The sequence below is a fragment of the Gossypium raimondii genome, chromosome 13, assembly GCF_025698545.1.
Source record: "Gossypium raimondii isolate GPD5lz chromosome 13, ASM2569854v1, whole genome shotgun sequence".
NCBI lineage: Eukaryota > Viridiplantae > Streptophyta > Magnoliopsida > Malvales > Malvaceae > Gossypium > Gossypium raimondii.
In genome coordinates, this window is record NC_068577.1 from 18,955,055 (window position 1) to 18,971,487 (window position 16,433).

Consider the following 16,433-nt stretch of genomic DNA (forward strand, 5'->3'; position numbering starts at 1 on the left):
TCGAGAGCCCGGGCCGGATGGTGCAGAGGTGGGATTATTTTCTGAACCGGAGCCTATTCCAATAGAAGGTGAAGATGGTGATATGAGTGCAAATGATGAAGAAAATCCACGATTCAGAGCATATTCACCTCCAGCCCACATGCATAATGTCGATCTATCAGCAGATGATGCGTTAGAGTTTCCAGATCTACCACACCGGGTGCGCGATCGTACAAGTTCGGGAGTAGATGTTGGTGAACTTGAAGTTGGTAATCAGTTTACCAATAAGGATAGTTTTATTGGTGCTTTGAAACAGCATAGCATCAAAAACGGCGTTAATTACCACGTCGTTAAATCAAAATCTGATAAGTTTGAGGCGAAGTGTGCGGTGCAAGACGGCACATGTTCATGGAAATCGTCGCCTCGTTAAGGAAGAGGACAGGGTTGTGGGAGATCAAAAAGTACAAAGGTCCACATACATGTGCTGCAGGTACAGTATTGAATGTGTATGAATAATTTTTTTATTTTCCAATGTTGCATTACTTAATGTACTCCCTCCCTATACAGGTGTTTCAGAAGATCATCCGAAAATGGATTCAGCTATGTTGGCTAGCTTGATACTGCCCACGATAAAAGCAGATGGACATCTTCTAGAGTGATAGTGCACTCTCCACATGGAAGATGAAATGTGTGCGTCTCAGGTCTCCACCTCTCGATCAACGCATTGATCAGTTTCGGCTCCAACTTGCATCCCCGGCCTACCGTCGCCACGTGCCAAAATCCCGCTTCCCGCAGGTAGTTCTCTACTAACTGCGATGGAGCATGCATATTCCGAATATTGCATTCCAATACCCGATCTTCAGCCTTTTATAACAAAAAATATATTAATAAATATCTAAAAATACATAAATAAAAATATCTTAAAAAAAATTTTAAATTTTAAATTTAATACTTACCATGTTCATTTGCTCCACCGATATGTGATTCCTATCAAGACGAATCAATGATCCGGCCATTGTTGAAAATATTAAAAATTTTAAAATTATTTAAAAAAAATTTTAAAATTTTCTTAAAAAATGAAATTTAATGGAAAAGAAATTTAATATGGATTTGGAGATTTTTGAAGGAAATTGAGAGGATTTTGGAAGGAATTTGAGAGTTTGAGAGAATTTTGGAAGGAAATTGATAGAAATTTTGAAGGGAATTGAGAGAAATTTTGAAAGGAATTGAGAGAATTTTTGAAAGAAATTGATATTGAATTTGTTTGTGAAAATAAAGGGGTGGGGGTTTATATAGTAAAAAAATTTGACTGTTGGGGGGGCCAACGGTCAATTTTTTGACCGTTGAAACCTTGTTCACGCGTCGTCCACATCAGCGTCCACGTCGTCACGACTCTGCCGACGTGGAAGGAAATCGCCTCCTTGAGGCGCGATTTCCTTCCACGCCGCAGTCGCTACCGACGTGACGCGACCTTCTCTCTCCGCCCCCGACATCGCCCGACGTGGCGCGATTTTAGGGAAATGGCCCATCCGTAAATAATTAAAAACCGCCTATTTCGTAATTTTATAAAAAAATTGGCTTTTTTTGGTAAATCCCTCCATAAAGTTGAAGGATTAAAACCTATGGCAATTTAGGTGTAAATCTTATCATATGTTAGTTTTATTGATTTTATACCATATATAAAAAACAAACACACATTATAATAATATAACTTACTTTTGAAAAAAGCATTCTTTTTTAATCATTTCCTAATAAAGTTGACGGCTAGTTGACTCAAGATACCAACTAAAGTTTAAGGGTGGGTTTAGATCGGCGATGAGATGTAGTATGGTGCATTTAGTTTACTTTTCATCTTACGCTACAGTATTTAGTCTCACTGTCATCACTGTTTTTACATTAACCGTAGCTAAACGCACCGCTCATTCAAACTCACCCTAAATAATCTTATATATATATATGTTAAATTTCTAAATATAAATAACTTAACATAGTTTCAATATGAAAAATTATTTTGTACATTGCACTGGAATTTAGAAACTCCTAATAGAATTGGTGGCTCTATTATTACTGAGATTTTCGAAGCTTCAAACTCGGAGCGAATTCTGTGCAACCTTTTATCTGATAGCTCTCAAGAGGATGATGTGGTATGGCAAGCGAAGTATTCAGGGGAGTATACAGTGCGGAGTGGATATAGACTTCTAAATACGGACCCTATGATGACTATTCCTAATGCTGACGATAGAACAATTTACAAGAAACTATGGAACACTCCGGTCCCTTCTAAGATCAAAATCGTGACCTGGAGATTATTACATAACTAGGTGCCTACTTAAGTGAATCTATACGAAGCGTGTTGCAGCCACTCCTATTTGTCCTAGATGTCAAGCCGAACCTGAAACTGTTTCACATGTAATTACAACGTCTGGTCCTGCACAAGAGGTTTGGCAATCATTATCTTTAACTTGGCCAGCTAATTCACAGAATGAGCATTTTTGGGTATGGTTTGAATTTCTTGTTAGAAACAGTTCCATACCTGACTGTAGAATGATTATTGTGGCTATTTGGGCAATCTGGAATGCGCGAAACAAGAAGATTAGGAGAACAAGCTGCAGTCGGCACATGATATAGTGGGTAAAATTCAAGCATATCTCAAGGAGTTGGACAATTTGGAGCTGAAATTACCTGTGCAGATTAATCATTCAGTTGCCCAAGTGTACTCCCCCAAGGAATCCTTATGTCAAGATCAATTTTGATGCAGCATTCAAAGAGCAAGAGAGACGATCAAGATCAGATAGTGTAATAAGAGACTCAGGTGGACGTGTGCTGTGTTTTGCTTATCAGAAACATACCTGATGCTTTCTCGGCAGAAGCATTAGCTTGTGTTCAGGCTCTAAAATTTGCGCGTGAGATGGGTTTCACCATGATTGAAGTTGAAGGGGATTCTCGCACAGTCATTTCAAATATTAATGGTGCAAAGGAAGATAAATCTCATAATAGTGCATATATATCAGATGCTAGAACACAAGTGAATCATTTCATGAAGGTTCTGTTTCTACATGCAAATAGAAATTGCAATAAGGTAGCCCATGCGATTGCACAGGAGGGTTTCGCATTGCGCGAAGATACTTACTGGGTTGAGGAGGTTCCGATAGTAGCATTGACGGCAGTGGCGACTGATCGACGATGGGTTGATCCTCCCTGGTTAACGTTTTGGCTGGAGATTGTGCTTTGATGGCCATCTTTGTCGTTTTGATTGCATGGCTCTCTTAAGATTTGGGTGGGTGCTCGTATTTTCACAGTAATCTAGGATTTCTTGATGTTTTTCTTCCCAAATCGAAGGCTGATGATTGTTTTGGTTTCTCAAGCATGGTCAAATGGGTAAAACACGCTAAAATAATGAAAAATTAAGTTTTAAAAAAAAACATGCTTGTGAAGTTAATATTTTTACTATTAAATATTATTTTTTAATATTTACATTATAATATAATATATTTAATTTTATATAATATAATTTACATAAAATAATATAATTTACATAAAATATTAAAAAATCATATTATAAATTTGAAAATGAATCTTTAAATATTAAAACTTATTTAAATGAATTTATTTTTATTTAAACTCATTTTTATTCTAATATTTTTGTTGAACCTTTCTTAAATATATGTAAGCAATTAGGTTGGTTGGATAAAAAATATTTTTATTAAAGATTTACAGATTTTTCTATGGGATTCTAGACTTGCAAATTATTATTAATAAAAAATAATTTTATTTAAAGCTAATCTTAAAAATTATAAATAAAAATAGTTAAAAATGCATTAAATGAATACTAAATTCAAGTTGAGAGTAAAATAAAAAATTTGGACCGCAACCTAAGATTAGAGTAGAGGTGCTCATGGGCCGGGCGGTCCGGCCCAGCCCGACGGCTCACCCGAAATATGGGAGGGTTTGGGTAAAAATATAGGCCCGAAATATGAGCTTGGGCAAAAAATAAAGCCCGTTTAGAAAACGGGCCGGGCCGGGCCTCGGGCACCACTTTTTTGGCCCAGGCCTGGCCTGGCCTGAATATAATAAATATATATTTATTTATTTTTTAAATTTTAAAATATTTTTAAAATACTTTTTTTAAATTTTTTTATTTTTAAAATAAATTTTTAGTGTTTTGTTAAAAAAATGGGTCGGGTCGGGTCGGGCCGGGCCGGGCTCGGGCTTAAGAATTTTTTCCTGGGTCGGGCCTGGACAAAATCTCAGGCCCATATTCCGGGCCAGGCTCAGACCTAGGATGCGGGCCAAAAATTTTTTGGGCCCGGCTAGGCCCATGAGCACCTCTAGTTTAGAGTACAACTAAAGGGTTAATATTTACATTAAGATAGTACTATATTGATGAATGCACCATTTTTTTTTAATAGAATTTGTATGTATTGGTATTGATTTATTTTGGTTTGTTTTGATATTTTTTAAAAAATTTGATATATGTATATAAAATATTTATAAATATCAAATAAATAATACTAAATAATTTTAAAGTATAATATATTCATCAGTTATATAAAATACTCATTAATCCACAAATAAAATTCATCATTCAATAAATTCAAAATTAACAAGAAAAATTAAGTGAAGGGTGAGATTTTTCGATAAAAGAAGTAGAAAGACCAAGGAGGATTGTTTTTCTTTGATAACGGGTGAGTGAGTTTTTATTATATTTTAATTTTTATATTTTAAATGTGAAAGTATGTCCAAAAATTTTGAAAATGTTTTTTAAAGAAAAATTTAAAATTTTAAAAAATGTTAAATTTTACTTTCTAGTGTAATTTTTTTTATTGGTCAATACATTCCACTTAAACCTTTAGCTTAATAGTAAGTAGATAAAAGTTTTATATTTTTTAATATTATTCAACACCGATCGGTGCACCATATTTCAGTCGGTGCAATCAAAATTGACTAGAACGAGCTAGTGCTACCGATATGGACCATAATTTTCACCTATGTGGAGAAGGGTGTTGCTTGTTATATTTTAGTACTAGAATGATTTGCACAAGCTAGTACGATCAGAATTGGTGCGAAACTGACCACCATGATTCACACACATAAAACATACCCACACCACACACTCATACAATACATCAAAAAACTATTGAAATAAAGACATGCTAGAGGTGTGCATGGGCCGGGCCGGGCCAAACTCAACTAAAATTTTAGGCCCGTTTGTTAGGCCAGGGCCCGGCCCAAAAAATGGGCCTAAATTTTTGTCCAAGACCGACCCGGATAAAAATGTTAAAACTTGGGCCCGACCCGGCCCACCCATATTAATTTTTATATTAATTTTTATATAGTTTTAAAATATATATAATACATCAAAAATGCTAAAAACATCAAAATAAATATTTCCCAACAAATTGAAAATAAATTTTAAAAAATATGTATACTTAAATAACACTAAGATAGATGCAACTTAACAAACAAATGCCTCTAAAATAATAATAAAATTAACAAATGCCTTTAAAATAATAACAAAATTAACAATAAAATAAGTTTTATACAATATCCAAACAATAAAAACAAAATAGTAGCAACATAATAGTAAAATAGTAGCAAAATAGGGAGAAAACAATAAGAAAATAATATTAAAAAAAAGAAAAACAGATTTTTTTGTCCTTTAGTCGGACCGAGCTTGGGCAAAAAATGCCTTACCCGAGGCCCGACCTGTTTTTTAAATGGGCCTTATTTTTTTGTTCAATCCCATTTTTCGGGCCTATATTATTGCCCAAACCTTCCCACATTTCGAGCGGGCCTTCAGGTCGGACCAAGTGGGCCGACCCATGAACACATCTACTTATTACCTTAAAAGCTCAAACCTGAGTGAGTCTATGGGTACAAACCCTTGGTCCCTTGGTAAATCACATAAGTTCATGAACAAATATAGTTAATAAAATAATATTGTCCATAATTTTTAATTGTAATTTTTGGGCAAGTCAAAAAATTGAAAATTTACTATTTCATCTATAATCTATAATCTATTTATCATATATGTACAAGCGCGAATTTAGAAGAAAAAAAATTGAACTAACGAGAGTATCCTTTATTTTCTATTATATTACTTGTACAAGCCCAATTTATGCCCGGGCCCAATAAGCCCAATAACAAAACACCAACCCAAAACCAAAAACTAGCAAAAAAGATAAAAAAAATAAAACCCTAGGCACTGCACCTAGGTCCGCGCCACTTGCTCTGCCACCGCCGCACCTAACCCCTGACCACCTGTCGCCACGCCACCTACTCCATCAACGTCAATCACCTGCAAACAAGCAAGAAAAAGAGCAGCAACAACAACAGAACAATAGCATAATCAGCTATAAAAGCCAAAACGAAATGTAATCTTTTTTTGGACAGACTCTAGGGAATCAAAAACAGAGAAAGAATTTTTTTGAAAGGTGTTAATTTAGTCCGTTTGTTACCTTTTCTTCGTTCTATTTATTTACTTCTTTATATTTTACAAATATATTTTAACAAAAAAATATAAAAAATACAAAGAGGGGTTAGGTTTTACCTGTTTTTGGTGGCAGTGACAAGAGAGAACCAAAAGGTTTTTCTCACTTTCGGCCCGATTTGTTGAGATCTCGGCACTTCTAGCCTCAAAACCAGACTCCTCACGAAAAGGCGCTTAAAAGGACACTTTTTTTTATTTTCGCCGACCTCCGCCAGCTGGAGCCCTCGCCAGACCCATGGCCGGATTTTTAGAGAGAAAGAGGAGAGGATTTTAGTTTTTTTTTAAAAGGAGCTGAAATGATTTTTTGGGAAAATTTTTTACTTATATAGGCAGCATAAAATGACGCCGTTTTGGTCGGCGTCCATAAGCCCCAAAACGAAGTCATTTTGCCCCAGGATTCGGGCGTCGACCGGACCCGACCAGAGGATCCGCGTGTTTTTAAAATGGGTTATTTGTGCGCGCGGTCCTTCCACTTTTGCGACGTGTTGCAATTTGGTCCTTTCTCTTTCTTTTCTTTTATTTTAATTTTTCCTCATAATTTTAATTCTGTTTCATTTTATTCCCGCGCAAAGTGATGCGTTTTGGAGGGCGAGATATTTACTATTTCAGTCCCTCCGTTTCATTCGCGTAGTTTAATTCGGTCCTCTGCCTTATTTTATTTCTGATTTCTCCCTTGAGATTTTGTTTTATTTTCAACTTTGTCCTTTTATTATTATTATTATTATTTTATTATTATTATTATTATTATTATTATTACTAGTATTATTATTAGTTTTATTGCTATTTTATTACTATTAACATCATTATTAGAATTATTATTAATGTTATTACTATTTTTTAATTTTATTTCTTATTATTAATACTATTAATATTATTATTGCCATTATTATTATAATTATAATTATTATTTTCATTACCATTATTATATATTTATTTATTTTTCTTATTTTTTTGTTTTTATTTTTCATGTTTATTTACTTATGATTATTATTATATTAGTTATTTTTGTATTTATTTGTTTATCTATCTAAATATATTTATTTTTTAGTATGTTATTTTACTTATTAAATATTCCTTCATCTTTAAATTTTAGATTTTTTAATTATTATTATTGTTATCATTATCATTTTTTAAAAAATATGATTCTTAGATTGTTTTATACCATATTAATTTAAATTTAGATCTTTAGTTTTAAATTGTTAATGTGTTATATTTATTATTTGTATTTTTAATTTCAACTTGTTTATTTTATTTCATTTTTGTTTCTTCATATCATTGTTTATAGTAATGCTTTAGTATTTATTCGTTATGCATACTAGTAACGTAATTTATTTTCGTCTTTTACTTCCATCATGCTTTATTTGCTCAAAAAAATTATGTTTAATATGGTTTAAGTTTTGGGAATCATTTTATTCAAAAGCTTTCAAGATAATGCTGTAATACCCCCTACCCGTTTCCGTCGCCAGAATAGGATACGAGGCATTACCAGATTTTACTGACTTAATTTTTCTGTTATTACGAGTTTAATTACTATTCATTTATCGAATCATGTCATGACGGCCCTTGGATGAGCCTCCAAAGCCCAAAACATACATTGGGACTAAACTGATATTAAATCGAAGCCATAAGAAATTTTTCGCAAAATCTCAAAGTTATACTTACTCTAGCCATACCAACAGCTAAGTTACAAACATTCATTTCTATGTAATATTGGTATTTAGTCTATACATGCCATTCTTTCAAATAAGTCATTTTCAAATACCAAAAGATATGGGTTGATAGTGTGATAAAGCTCCGACTAATCTCAAACCTTCGAGCTCCCGAGCACTACAAAATAGGGAAAAAGAGAACGGGGTAAGCACATTGTGCTTAGTAAGTTCATGCAACAAGAATTATACTTACCATTTTATACACCTATCATTTAATAACACAAGCACACATCCAATTCACATAAACATATACCTATCACATACAAACTCGACTTTTGCATTAGTTAAGTAAACATCATATAAATTCATTACAAAGACAAATGATTGATGAGCTCATCAATTCCATATTTTCCATTCCCTTGTTATTTTTCCATATTTATCCCGTTGAATTTCCCGGAATTTCGATGAATTTTCAGATGTACACTTTAGTGTACAAATTCGGGCCCGTCAATTCATATTCATGTGCGCACACTCTATTTCAGAGAGCACACTCCCGAAACCTCATCCTTACAGCGGGATTACCAGTCCAGGCTAAATCCCTTGTAATATAAACTCATAGAGTATTGTCGGGATTACCAGTCCATGCTAAATCCCCTGCAACGACAATTACTCTAATGAGCTTGGATCCAATTACCATCCAAAGCTAAATTTAGACCCTAATTCGGATTACCCATCCGGGATAAATCCATTTTCCACATATTCTTCGGGAGGGCTATATCAGAATAGGATCACCCGTCCGGGCTAGATCCTTTTTACCGTCAATTCCTTTTCAGAGATCCATCGAATTTTCCTTCCATTCAACCGAGATTTATTTTCTCTTTTCATCAATTATCATACAATAAACATCCAAATCATATTCACATCAATAACAAACATTTCAAGCATTTAAGAATATAATTCAAGTTATACGAACATACCTCGACACTTGTTCGTAACCAAAAATCTACTAATCCCGAACTTTTTCTTTTCCTCGATCTTGCTTCGTATTTGAAATTTCCGGATCTAAATAAATAAATTTAATCATTAATCTAATACTTTTCATGTTCATATGTAACATTCTCTATAATTCCATTATTATTTATAGTGCATTCAAAGCTGTCTCACTAAGTCACAGTCACTAAATTATTTATATCTTGAGCTACGGAACTTCAAGTTAAGATCCGATAATTTTCCCCAAGACTAGACTCACATATATTCTTACGATAAAATTTTCAGAATTTTTGGTTTAGCCAATAAGTACAGTTTATTCTTTAAAGTTTCCCCTGTTTCACTATTCGACAGTTCCGACCTCTCTTCACTAAAAATTAATTATCTCATTGTACAGAATTTGGATGATGTTTCCTTTTGTTTCTTCTGAAAATAGACTCATTAAGGATTCTAAACATATAAACTATAACTCATAATAATTTTATACAATTTTTAATGATTTTCCAAAGTTAGAATAGGGGAACCCGAATTCATTCTGACCTTGTCTCACAAAATATATTATATCTCATGATTTACAATTCCATTGCTTACACCGTTTCTTTTATAAGAAACTAGACTCAATAAGATTTAATTTCATATTTTATTCATTCTCTAATTCGATATCTAAAATTTTTGGTGATTTTTCAAAGTTAGACTACTGCTGTTGTCCAAAACTGTTTTAGTGCATAATGTTAATTACCATTATTTCCCTAAGCTTTCAATAAATGATAACTCCATCCCTGCTCAATTAACCTCTCAATTGAGCTGATTTTTCTCAACCAACACTTTATTCTATCACTTTAAACTACTTTATAACCTTTGGAAATCAGAATTTTAGCACTAGACTTTAATTCCAAACTGTTTCACAATTAAGTCCTACAAATCAATTTCTATTGAAATTACCTAATAAAATCATCTCATAAACAAATTAAAGCTTCAATTTCATCCTATTTCATCATAAAATTCCAGCACATATTCATAACAACTTTCAAATTCATTCATAAAATCAAAAACTATTGAATTTAGTAATAGGACCTAGTTGAAAAGTCTTAGAAACACAAAAATTACAAGAAAAAGGCAAGGATTAACTCACTTGGTGCAAAAATTATGAAAAACCAGCTTGAAGAAACTCTTAGGACGTTTTTGGCTGATGAGAATGCAGAATAATAAAGAGAATTCTAGATATTCCACTTTAGTCCTAACTTTTAAAGTAAATTTTGCAACATTCCAATTTTACCCTTAATTCTTCAATTCTCCTGATTTTTCTCAGCGTATGCTGCCCAAAATATCTTCTTTTGGGCTTATTTGCAATTTATGTCCCTCCTCATTTAACAATTGAGCTATTTAATCTTTCTAGTAACTTTTACACCTTTTTCAATTTAGTCCTTTTCACTTAATTGACTATCCAAACATTAAAATTTTCTAACGAAATTTTAATATCATATTACTAACACTTCATAAATATTTATAAAAATATTTTTGACTCAATTTTATGAGATCGAGGTCTTGATACCTTATTTTTACCCATTTTCTTCAATAATTTCTTTTTCTAACTAACCACTAAATCAGTAAAATTCTTCTATCTATATTTTCATACGATTTTCCTATCATATCAATATTCATGCAAAAATATTAAAATAAATTTCTCTTTAAATCGGATTTGTGGTTACGAAACCACTATTCCGATAACCTTAAATTTGGGCCATTACAAATGCAATACTCGGTATTTGGGATCTACGAGAGGATTGAGCCCTAACGTATTGGGTTCCAATTTTCTTTATTGAATCTAAATAATCGAGAATATTCTTTAATCAAAACACATAAATAAAAAGCTTATTCTCGGGGATTCGATACGTTGTGTCCTAACGCATTGGATATGACATGTTGTTCTCTCGAGATGAAGGTTTTTCCATAAAAAATAATAAAGGCAATATTCAAATTTTGGAATTTTGAGAAATTAGATCCTAACGTATTGCGCTTCGATTTCTTCATAAAAAATTGAACATCCTTTTAAATTTCATTGCGTGAGTTTTTTAAAGGACAAGCTCATTTTTGAGGATGTGAAATACCATGCCCTAACCCGTTGGGTGTGACATTTTCTCTCTCCGAAATGCAAGGGTCTTAACATGTAATTTGATTTATACAAGTTTTTAATACAATGATCGCATTTTAAAATCTTTGCACATTTTTTATATTAAGACACTAATTAATCAACGAGGTACCAATTTTGGGCTTGTCGAGGGTGCTAACCTTTCCTCGTGCGTAACCGACTCCCGAACCCGTTATCTGGATTTTTAAGACCAAAAAAATTCTCGTTTTAGTAAATGTAAATTTTTATTAAAATGATTTAATTATGAGGTGATCTGATCACACCTAATTAAAAAAGGATTTGTGGCGACTCCCACATTTATTTTTTCATTTTCAAAATCCAAGTCGACCCCGTTTACAAAAAAAGGGTTTCGACAGCTTGGTGACTCCACTGGGGACAGGTTTTGAGAGTCAGGCCACAAATTGATTAATTTCTGTCTTTTCGATTATACGCTTTTAGGTAAGAGTGAGAAACTAGTCCTTCGTGAGGTATTCACCTCCGTGCAGGATAGTGGATCGCTTTCAGGATACATCTGTACCTATGTCTTCGTGAGATTTTTATCTCCGTGCAGCCATAGGGAAATGTGTTCCCCTGAACTGAACTCGGTCCATTTGAGCCTATAATGGGTGAGGATCGAGGAATCTGCTGGTTCAGGTACCCCCTCTTTAGAACCGAACCGCATTTAGTGAGCCCTAAGAGCCTACCCTAGGTAAAACCACTCCAAACCCCTAGTGGTCATCCAAATAGGTGCTCTATTTATTTTATTTTCCTACTTGCTTTTGCCTTGTACTAACTTGTTTGGTTTTGGCTATGACTGCATTGCATTTTCATCATAAAAAAAGAGGTGTTGATTCACGTTCAGTTGCTAAATAGAGAGCTTGTCATGGAAAACAAATTTCTTGATAAAGTGGAAGACAATGCGGTTGTCCGAATATGGTCCAGGAAAATGTGACAAGAGAAGGATGATAGTTTAATGGAGAACTACATGACTTTGCTTTGTTGCTCGAGGATTCAAGAGTCGTCCATGCCCCGACCTTTTTAAAGAAGCTAACGAGCGTTACGAGGATGAACGAATAATGAGTTGCGGCTCTGATCAAACAAAAAGGAGCTAGTAGAGGCATCCATTGGAAAAGTCGTGAGATTTATCTTAACATCCGAATGAAGAAAATGATTGATGTCTTTGCCTGGAGTATGAGGGCAATGCCGTATATATATCCGCTTTATGTTAAGAGATTTGTTTTCTAGTAAAGTTGTTCTAATAAAATTGAACCAAGAATCAACATCTCTTTTTGCATTCATTTCATGCATTTGCATTACATTACATCATATGCATTAAAGTCCACCAAACAGGTCCTAATTGATTAAAATCATTTCAGTTAATCTGGAAACCAACAAAAATTTACCAACCAAACATCGTTACAGTACTCGAGCAAAGTCAAGAAGCATGGACCAAAGATTAGAAAAACTTGAACAATTTCAAAAGGAGATGCAAGATCAACTACAAACGCAAATGTAAGAGGAGCTAGCTAAAATTTAGCAAGATATGACGGAAAAGATGTTGGAATCTCAAAGAAATATGATGGCTCAGTTGACCCAAGTACTAACTGGTGGAGTAGATAAGGGAAAGGGCCTTATGGCCAATCCCGGGGAAGATAGTGAGGAGCCGATGTATCCTCTGGGTTTTACTCCACCAAATGTACAGACCCAAGCTGAAATGCACCCGCGGAGACCATCTGTCACAATTGGGCCTCAACAATTTCAGGCCGGTGCTTCAATGCCAATGAACTTTCAAGCTGGATCAGGTTCAAACCCAGGAGATAACCCAACTAATCCTGTTATACCTGACTTTGATGAAGTGACTGAAAAGGAAAAAGTGAAGGCGGAATTGCCAAAGCAGCTGGAGGACAGATGTAAATGGTTAGAGGAAAAATTCAAAGCAATAGAAAATGTTGATTACTATTGCGGGGTTAATGCCAAGGATCTGAGTTTGGTTCCAGACCTAGTACTCCAGCCGAAATTCAAGACTCCCGAATTTGAAAAATATAATGGGACTAGTTGTCCTGAAGCTCACATCACGATGTTCTACCGAAGAATGACAGGATATGTTAATAACAACCAATTATTAATTCATTGCTTCCAAGATAGTCTGATTGGGTCGGTTGCCAAATGGTACAACTAGCTGAGCCGTGCTAATATCCACTCATAGAAGGACTTGGCATGGGCTTTTATGAAGCAATACAGCCATGTAACAAACATGACACCTGACAGAATTACATTGCAAAATATGGAAAAAAAACAAAGTGAGAGCTTCAGGCAATATACCCAAAGATGGAGGGAGGTAGCGACACAAGTCCAACCACCTCTTTTGGAGAAAGAAACCACGATGCTTTTCATCAACACTCTGAAAGCCCCATTCATTAACCATATGTTGGGAAGCGCTACCATGAACTTCTCAGATATAGTAATGTCTGGCGAGATGATTGAAAACGTAATAAGAAGTGGAAAGATAGATGCGGGGGAATGCGTCAAAAGATCAACCTCAAAGAAAAAGGAAAATGAAGTGAATAACCTGAGCATGTATAATAAAGGGTATCCCAAATCGGTCACTGTGGGCCAGCCGAGGGCCATAACCGTTGGCTATCAAAGCACTTCAAGGCAAGAATCTAACTCAAAGCCAAACACAGAAAGACTCCAGTTCACACCCATCCAAATGACATATAGGGAGCTGTATCAGAATTTTTTTGATGCACATGTGGTATCTCTGTTCTACTCAGAACCCGTGCAACCTCCGTTCTCGAAATGGTATGATGCGAATGTCCAATGCGAATATCATGCGGGAATAACAGGGTACTCAATTGAAAACTGCACTACATTTAAAAAGTTAGTTGAAAGGTTTATCAAGATGGGTATCATGAAGTTTTATGATCCATCAGGACCTAATGTGGCAGGAAATCTATTACCCAGTCATCCAGACCCAATGGTACATGCGATAATTGAGAATGGAGGAAATAGAACCAAAACCAATGTTGCAGAAGTAAAAACACCATTGAAATGGGTTTTGAAACAAATGATAGACATGGGATTCATTATTCAAAATTCAGAGAGACCAAAAGGGATGAGGAGCTACTGTGAGTTCCATGTTGAAGGAGACCATGAAATCTAGGAGTGCGCTGAATTCAAAGTTTTGGTGCAGAGCCTAATGGATAATAAAGAGTTGGAATTTCTTGAAGAAGTCAAAGGCCCGAAAAGAATGTTAGGGAATTTGAACATTAACACGGTATCCGAAGAGAGAGCCAGGGAAGAGAATTTATAAGGCATCTGCCCTTACACATCTGGGAGTGTTTTGAATAATGGGACTGCGGAAGAGATCCCTGTATTTTTTAAAGCTGATCCAGAGTAATGTCCAAAACACGCTTATTACTCTAAGCCTAGAAGCAATAAGAATCCTTTTGTGAGATAGACTTATGTCTAATATCTTTATTTCAATAAAATGCATATTTGTTTCTCACTTCGAGCAACTATTCTTTTATTGTTTCCATTTCATTCATAATCATACTATACAGATAAATATTTTTAGATTCTTTTATTCTTTGGATATTCCTTCGTCCCTATAACAGGTCTCCAGATATCAATGATATAAGCAACACTACTATTGACTCAGAACCTCTTTTTAAGCAAGATATGTGTCTAGAGGAACCTCAGGACTTTGAAGATGATCGAGACTGCAGTTTGTCTACTGATTTGTTAAGGATGGTAGAACAAGATCCTACCTTACAAAGAATCAATAGAATCCATGGACTTTCTCTATGTGGGACACGGATGTCATTGGGCTGATCTCGCTAAAATTTTCTAACAGTCATCGATTCATCTTTGTGGTCGTCGATTACTTCACCAAGTGGGTAGAGGCTGTTTCATATGCCAATATCACAAAGTTAACAGTTAGCAAATTCTTTAAAAAAAGTCATATGTCGGTATGGAATGCCAAAAATGGATCATATCTGACAATACACTAAATTTGAACAACAGCACGGTATCAAAAGTTTGCAGTCTGTTTAAGATTAAACGCCATATCGCCCCAAAGTGAACGATGCAGTGGAGGCAAAAAATAGGGAAAAAAATAAACAAATGAAAAAAATAAAAAAATAAAAAACAAAAAAACTCTACCGGGGCAACGCCTTTCTCGTTGGCTTATTGCAATTTTACCCATTGAGGTCGAGATTTTCTTCTCTCTGAGTTTTTTAGATCCAATCCCAATCGAATAGAAAGTCTTAAAATTATCTGTCATGGTCAAATGCATCAAAAATAAATTATACGAGCTTACCAAGGAAGGTTCGCCCTAGAGAATTCCATGAGGGGGACCTGGTATCGAAGAAGATCTTCCCCATACAAAAGGACTTCAGAAGAAATTGGATACCAAACTGGGAAGAACCGTATGTGGAAGGCCTTATCTGGAGAAACGTTTACTTTGACCGGGAGGGAAAACAAGGATTTTCCTAATCCTATGAGTTTAGATTCAATAAAAAATGTTTCATAAAAAAGAAAGGAAAAACAAAAAAAAAGAAAAAAAATGAGAGGCTAAGGCGAAAACCCGCAAAGGGCGCCTTGAGACCAAAGGGGTTTTGAATTGAAAACCCGGGAATGGGCAATTCAAATTTTTGATCAACGGTGGGGCATGTGGTAGTCTTGTCCTCTCTGAATTAACAAGAAAGAGGGATGCTACATCTTGGGGCATCAACAAAGTCTTCTAGGACTTCTAAACACATATCAAGTTCAAAGGGTCCTTGAGAAGTTTTGTGCAGAGAAGCTCATGTTGCGATATCTGGGGCACCTGTTTTCATCTTATTCATTTCGTATCTTAGCAAAATTTGCTATCTTGATTAATTTATTCATTTTGAGCTTTGCTCTCAATAAAATTCCATCTAGTCCATTGTGATAATCTTTTTCAAGCATCTGTCATAACAATTAATGGACTGATAATATTCAAGTAAAAGGAGTTCTGCATATTACTCTGAAAGGTACTAAATAGTGCGAGGACCTGAAACAGGACTATTATTTAGAACTAACCAAACCTAAGGGTTAGAAACATTTGAGAAAGAATAGTCTGAATTATGGCTATTTCTTCGGGTTTTCCGTCAAAGATACCAGCTGAACAAGAAGGCATGGTAACACATCAGTGATGGAACCTTGATGAACAACGAGC

At 34.7% G+C, this 16,433-nt stretch overlaps 1 protein-coding gene and 1 long non-coding RNA gene across 3 annotated transcripts; one reads left to right on the forward strand and one right to left on the reverse strand.

Moving 5' to 3' along the window:
* Nucleotides 1–1,943: 1,943 nt before the first annotated feature.
* On the reverse strand, nucleotides 1,944–3,337 carry LOC105781241 (uncharacterized). Of its 2 annotated transcripts, XR_008192902.1 has the most exons (5): nucleotides 3,110–3,337; nucleotides 2,829–2,921; nucleotides 2,662–2,710; nucleotides 2,513–2,585; nucleotides 1,944–2,407 (listed from the first exon to the last, which is right to left on the reverse strand). It is a non-coding gene; the product is annotated as an uncharacterized LOC105781241 (long non-coding RNA). The 2 variants fall into 2 exon arrangements; XR_001129575.2 differs by having other exon boundaries at nucleotides 2,829–3,337.
* A 9,439-nt stretch (nucleotides 3,338–12,776) lies between these two features.
* On the forward strand, nucleotides 12,777–13,412 carry LOC128036145 (uncharacterized). Its single transcript, XM_052627030.1, has one exon. The coding sequence runs from the start codon at nucleotides 12,777–12,779 to the stop codon at nucleotides 13,410–13,412; it is 636 nt and encodes a 211-aa protein (XP_052482990.1).
* The last annotated feature ends 3,021 nt before the right edge of the window (nucleotides 13,413–16,433 follow it).

Excerpts from the sequence above, each read along its gene's own strand:
- LOC128036145 (XM_052627030.1), top strand. The coding sequence starts at position 12,777 with ATGACGGAAAAGATGTTGGAATCTCAAAGAAATATGATGGCTCAGTTG.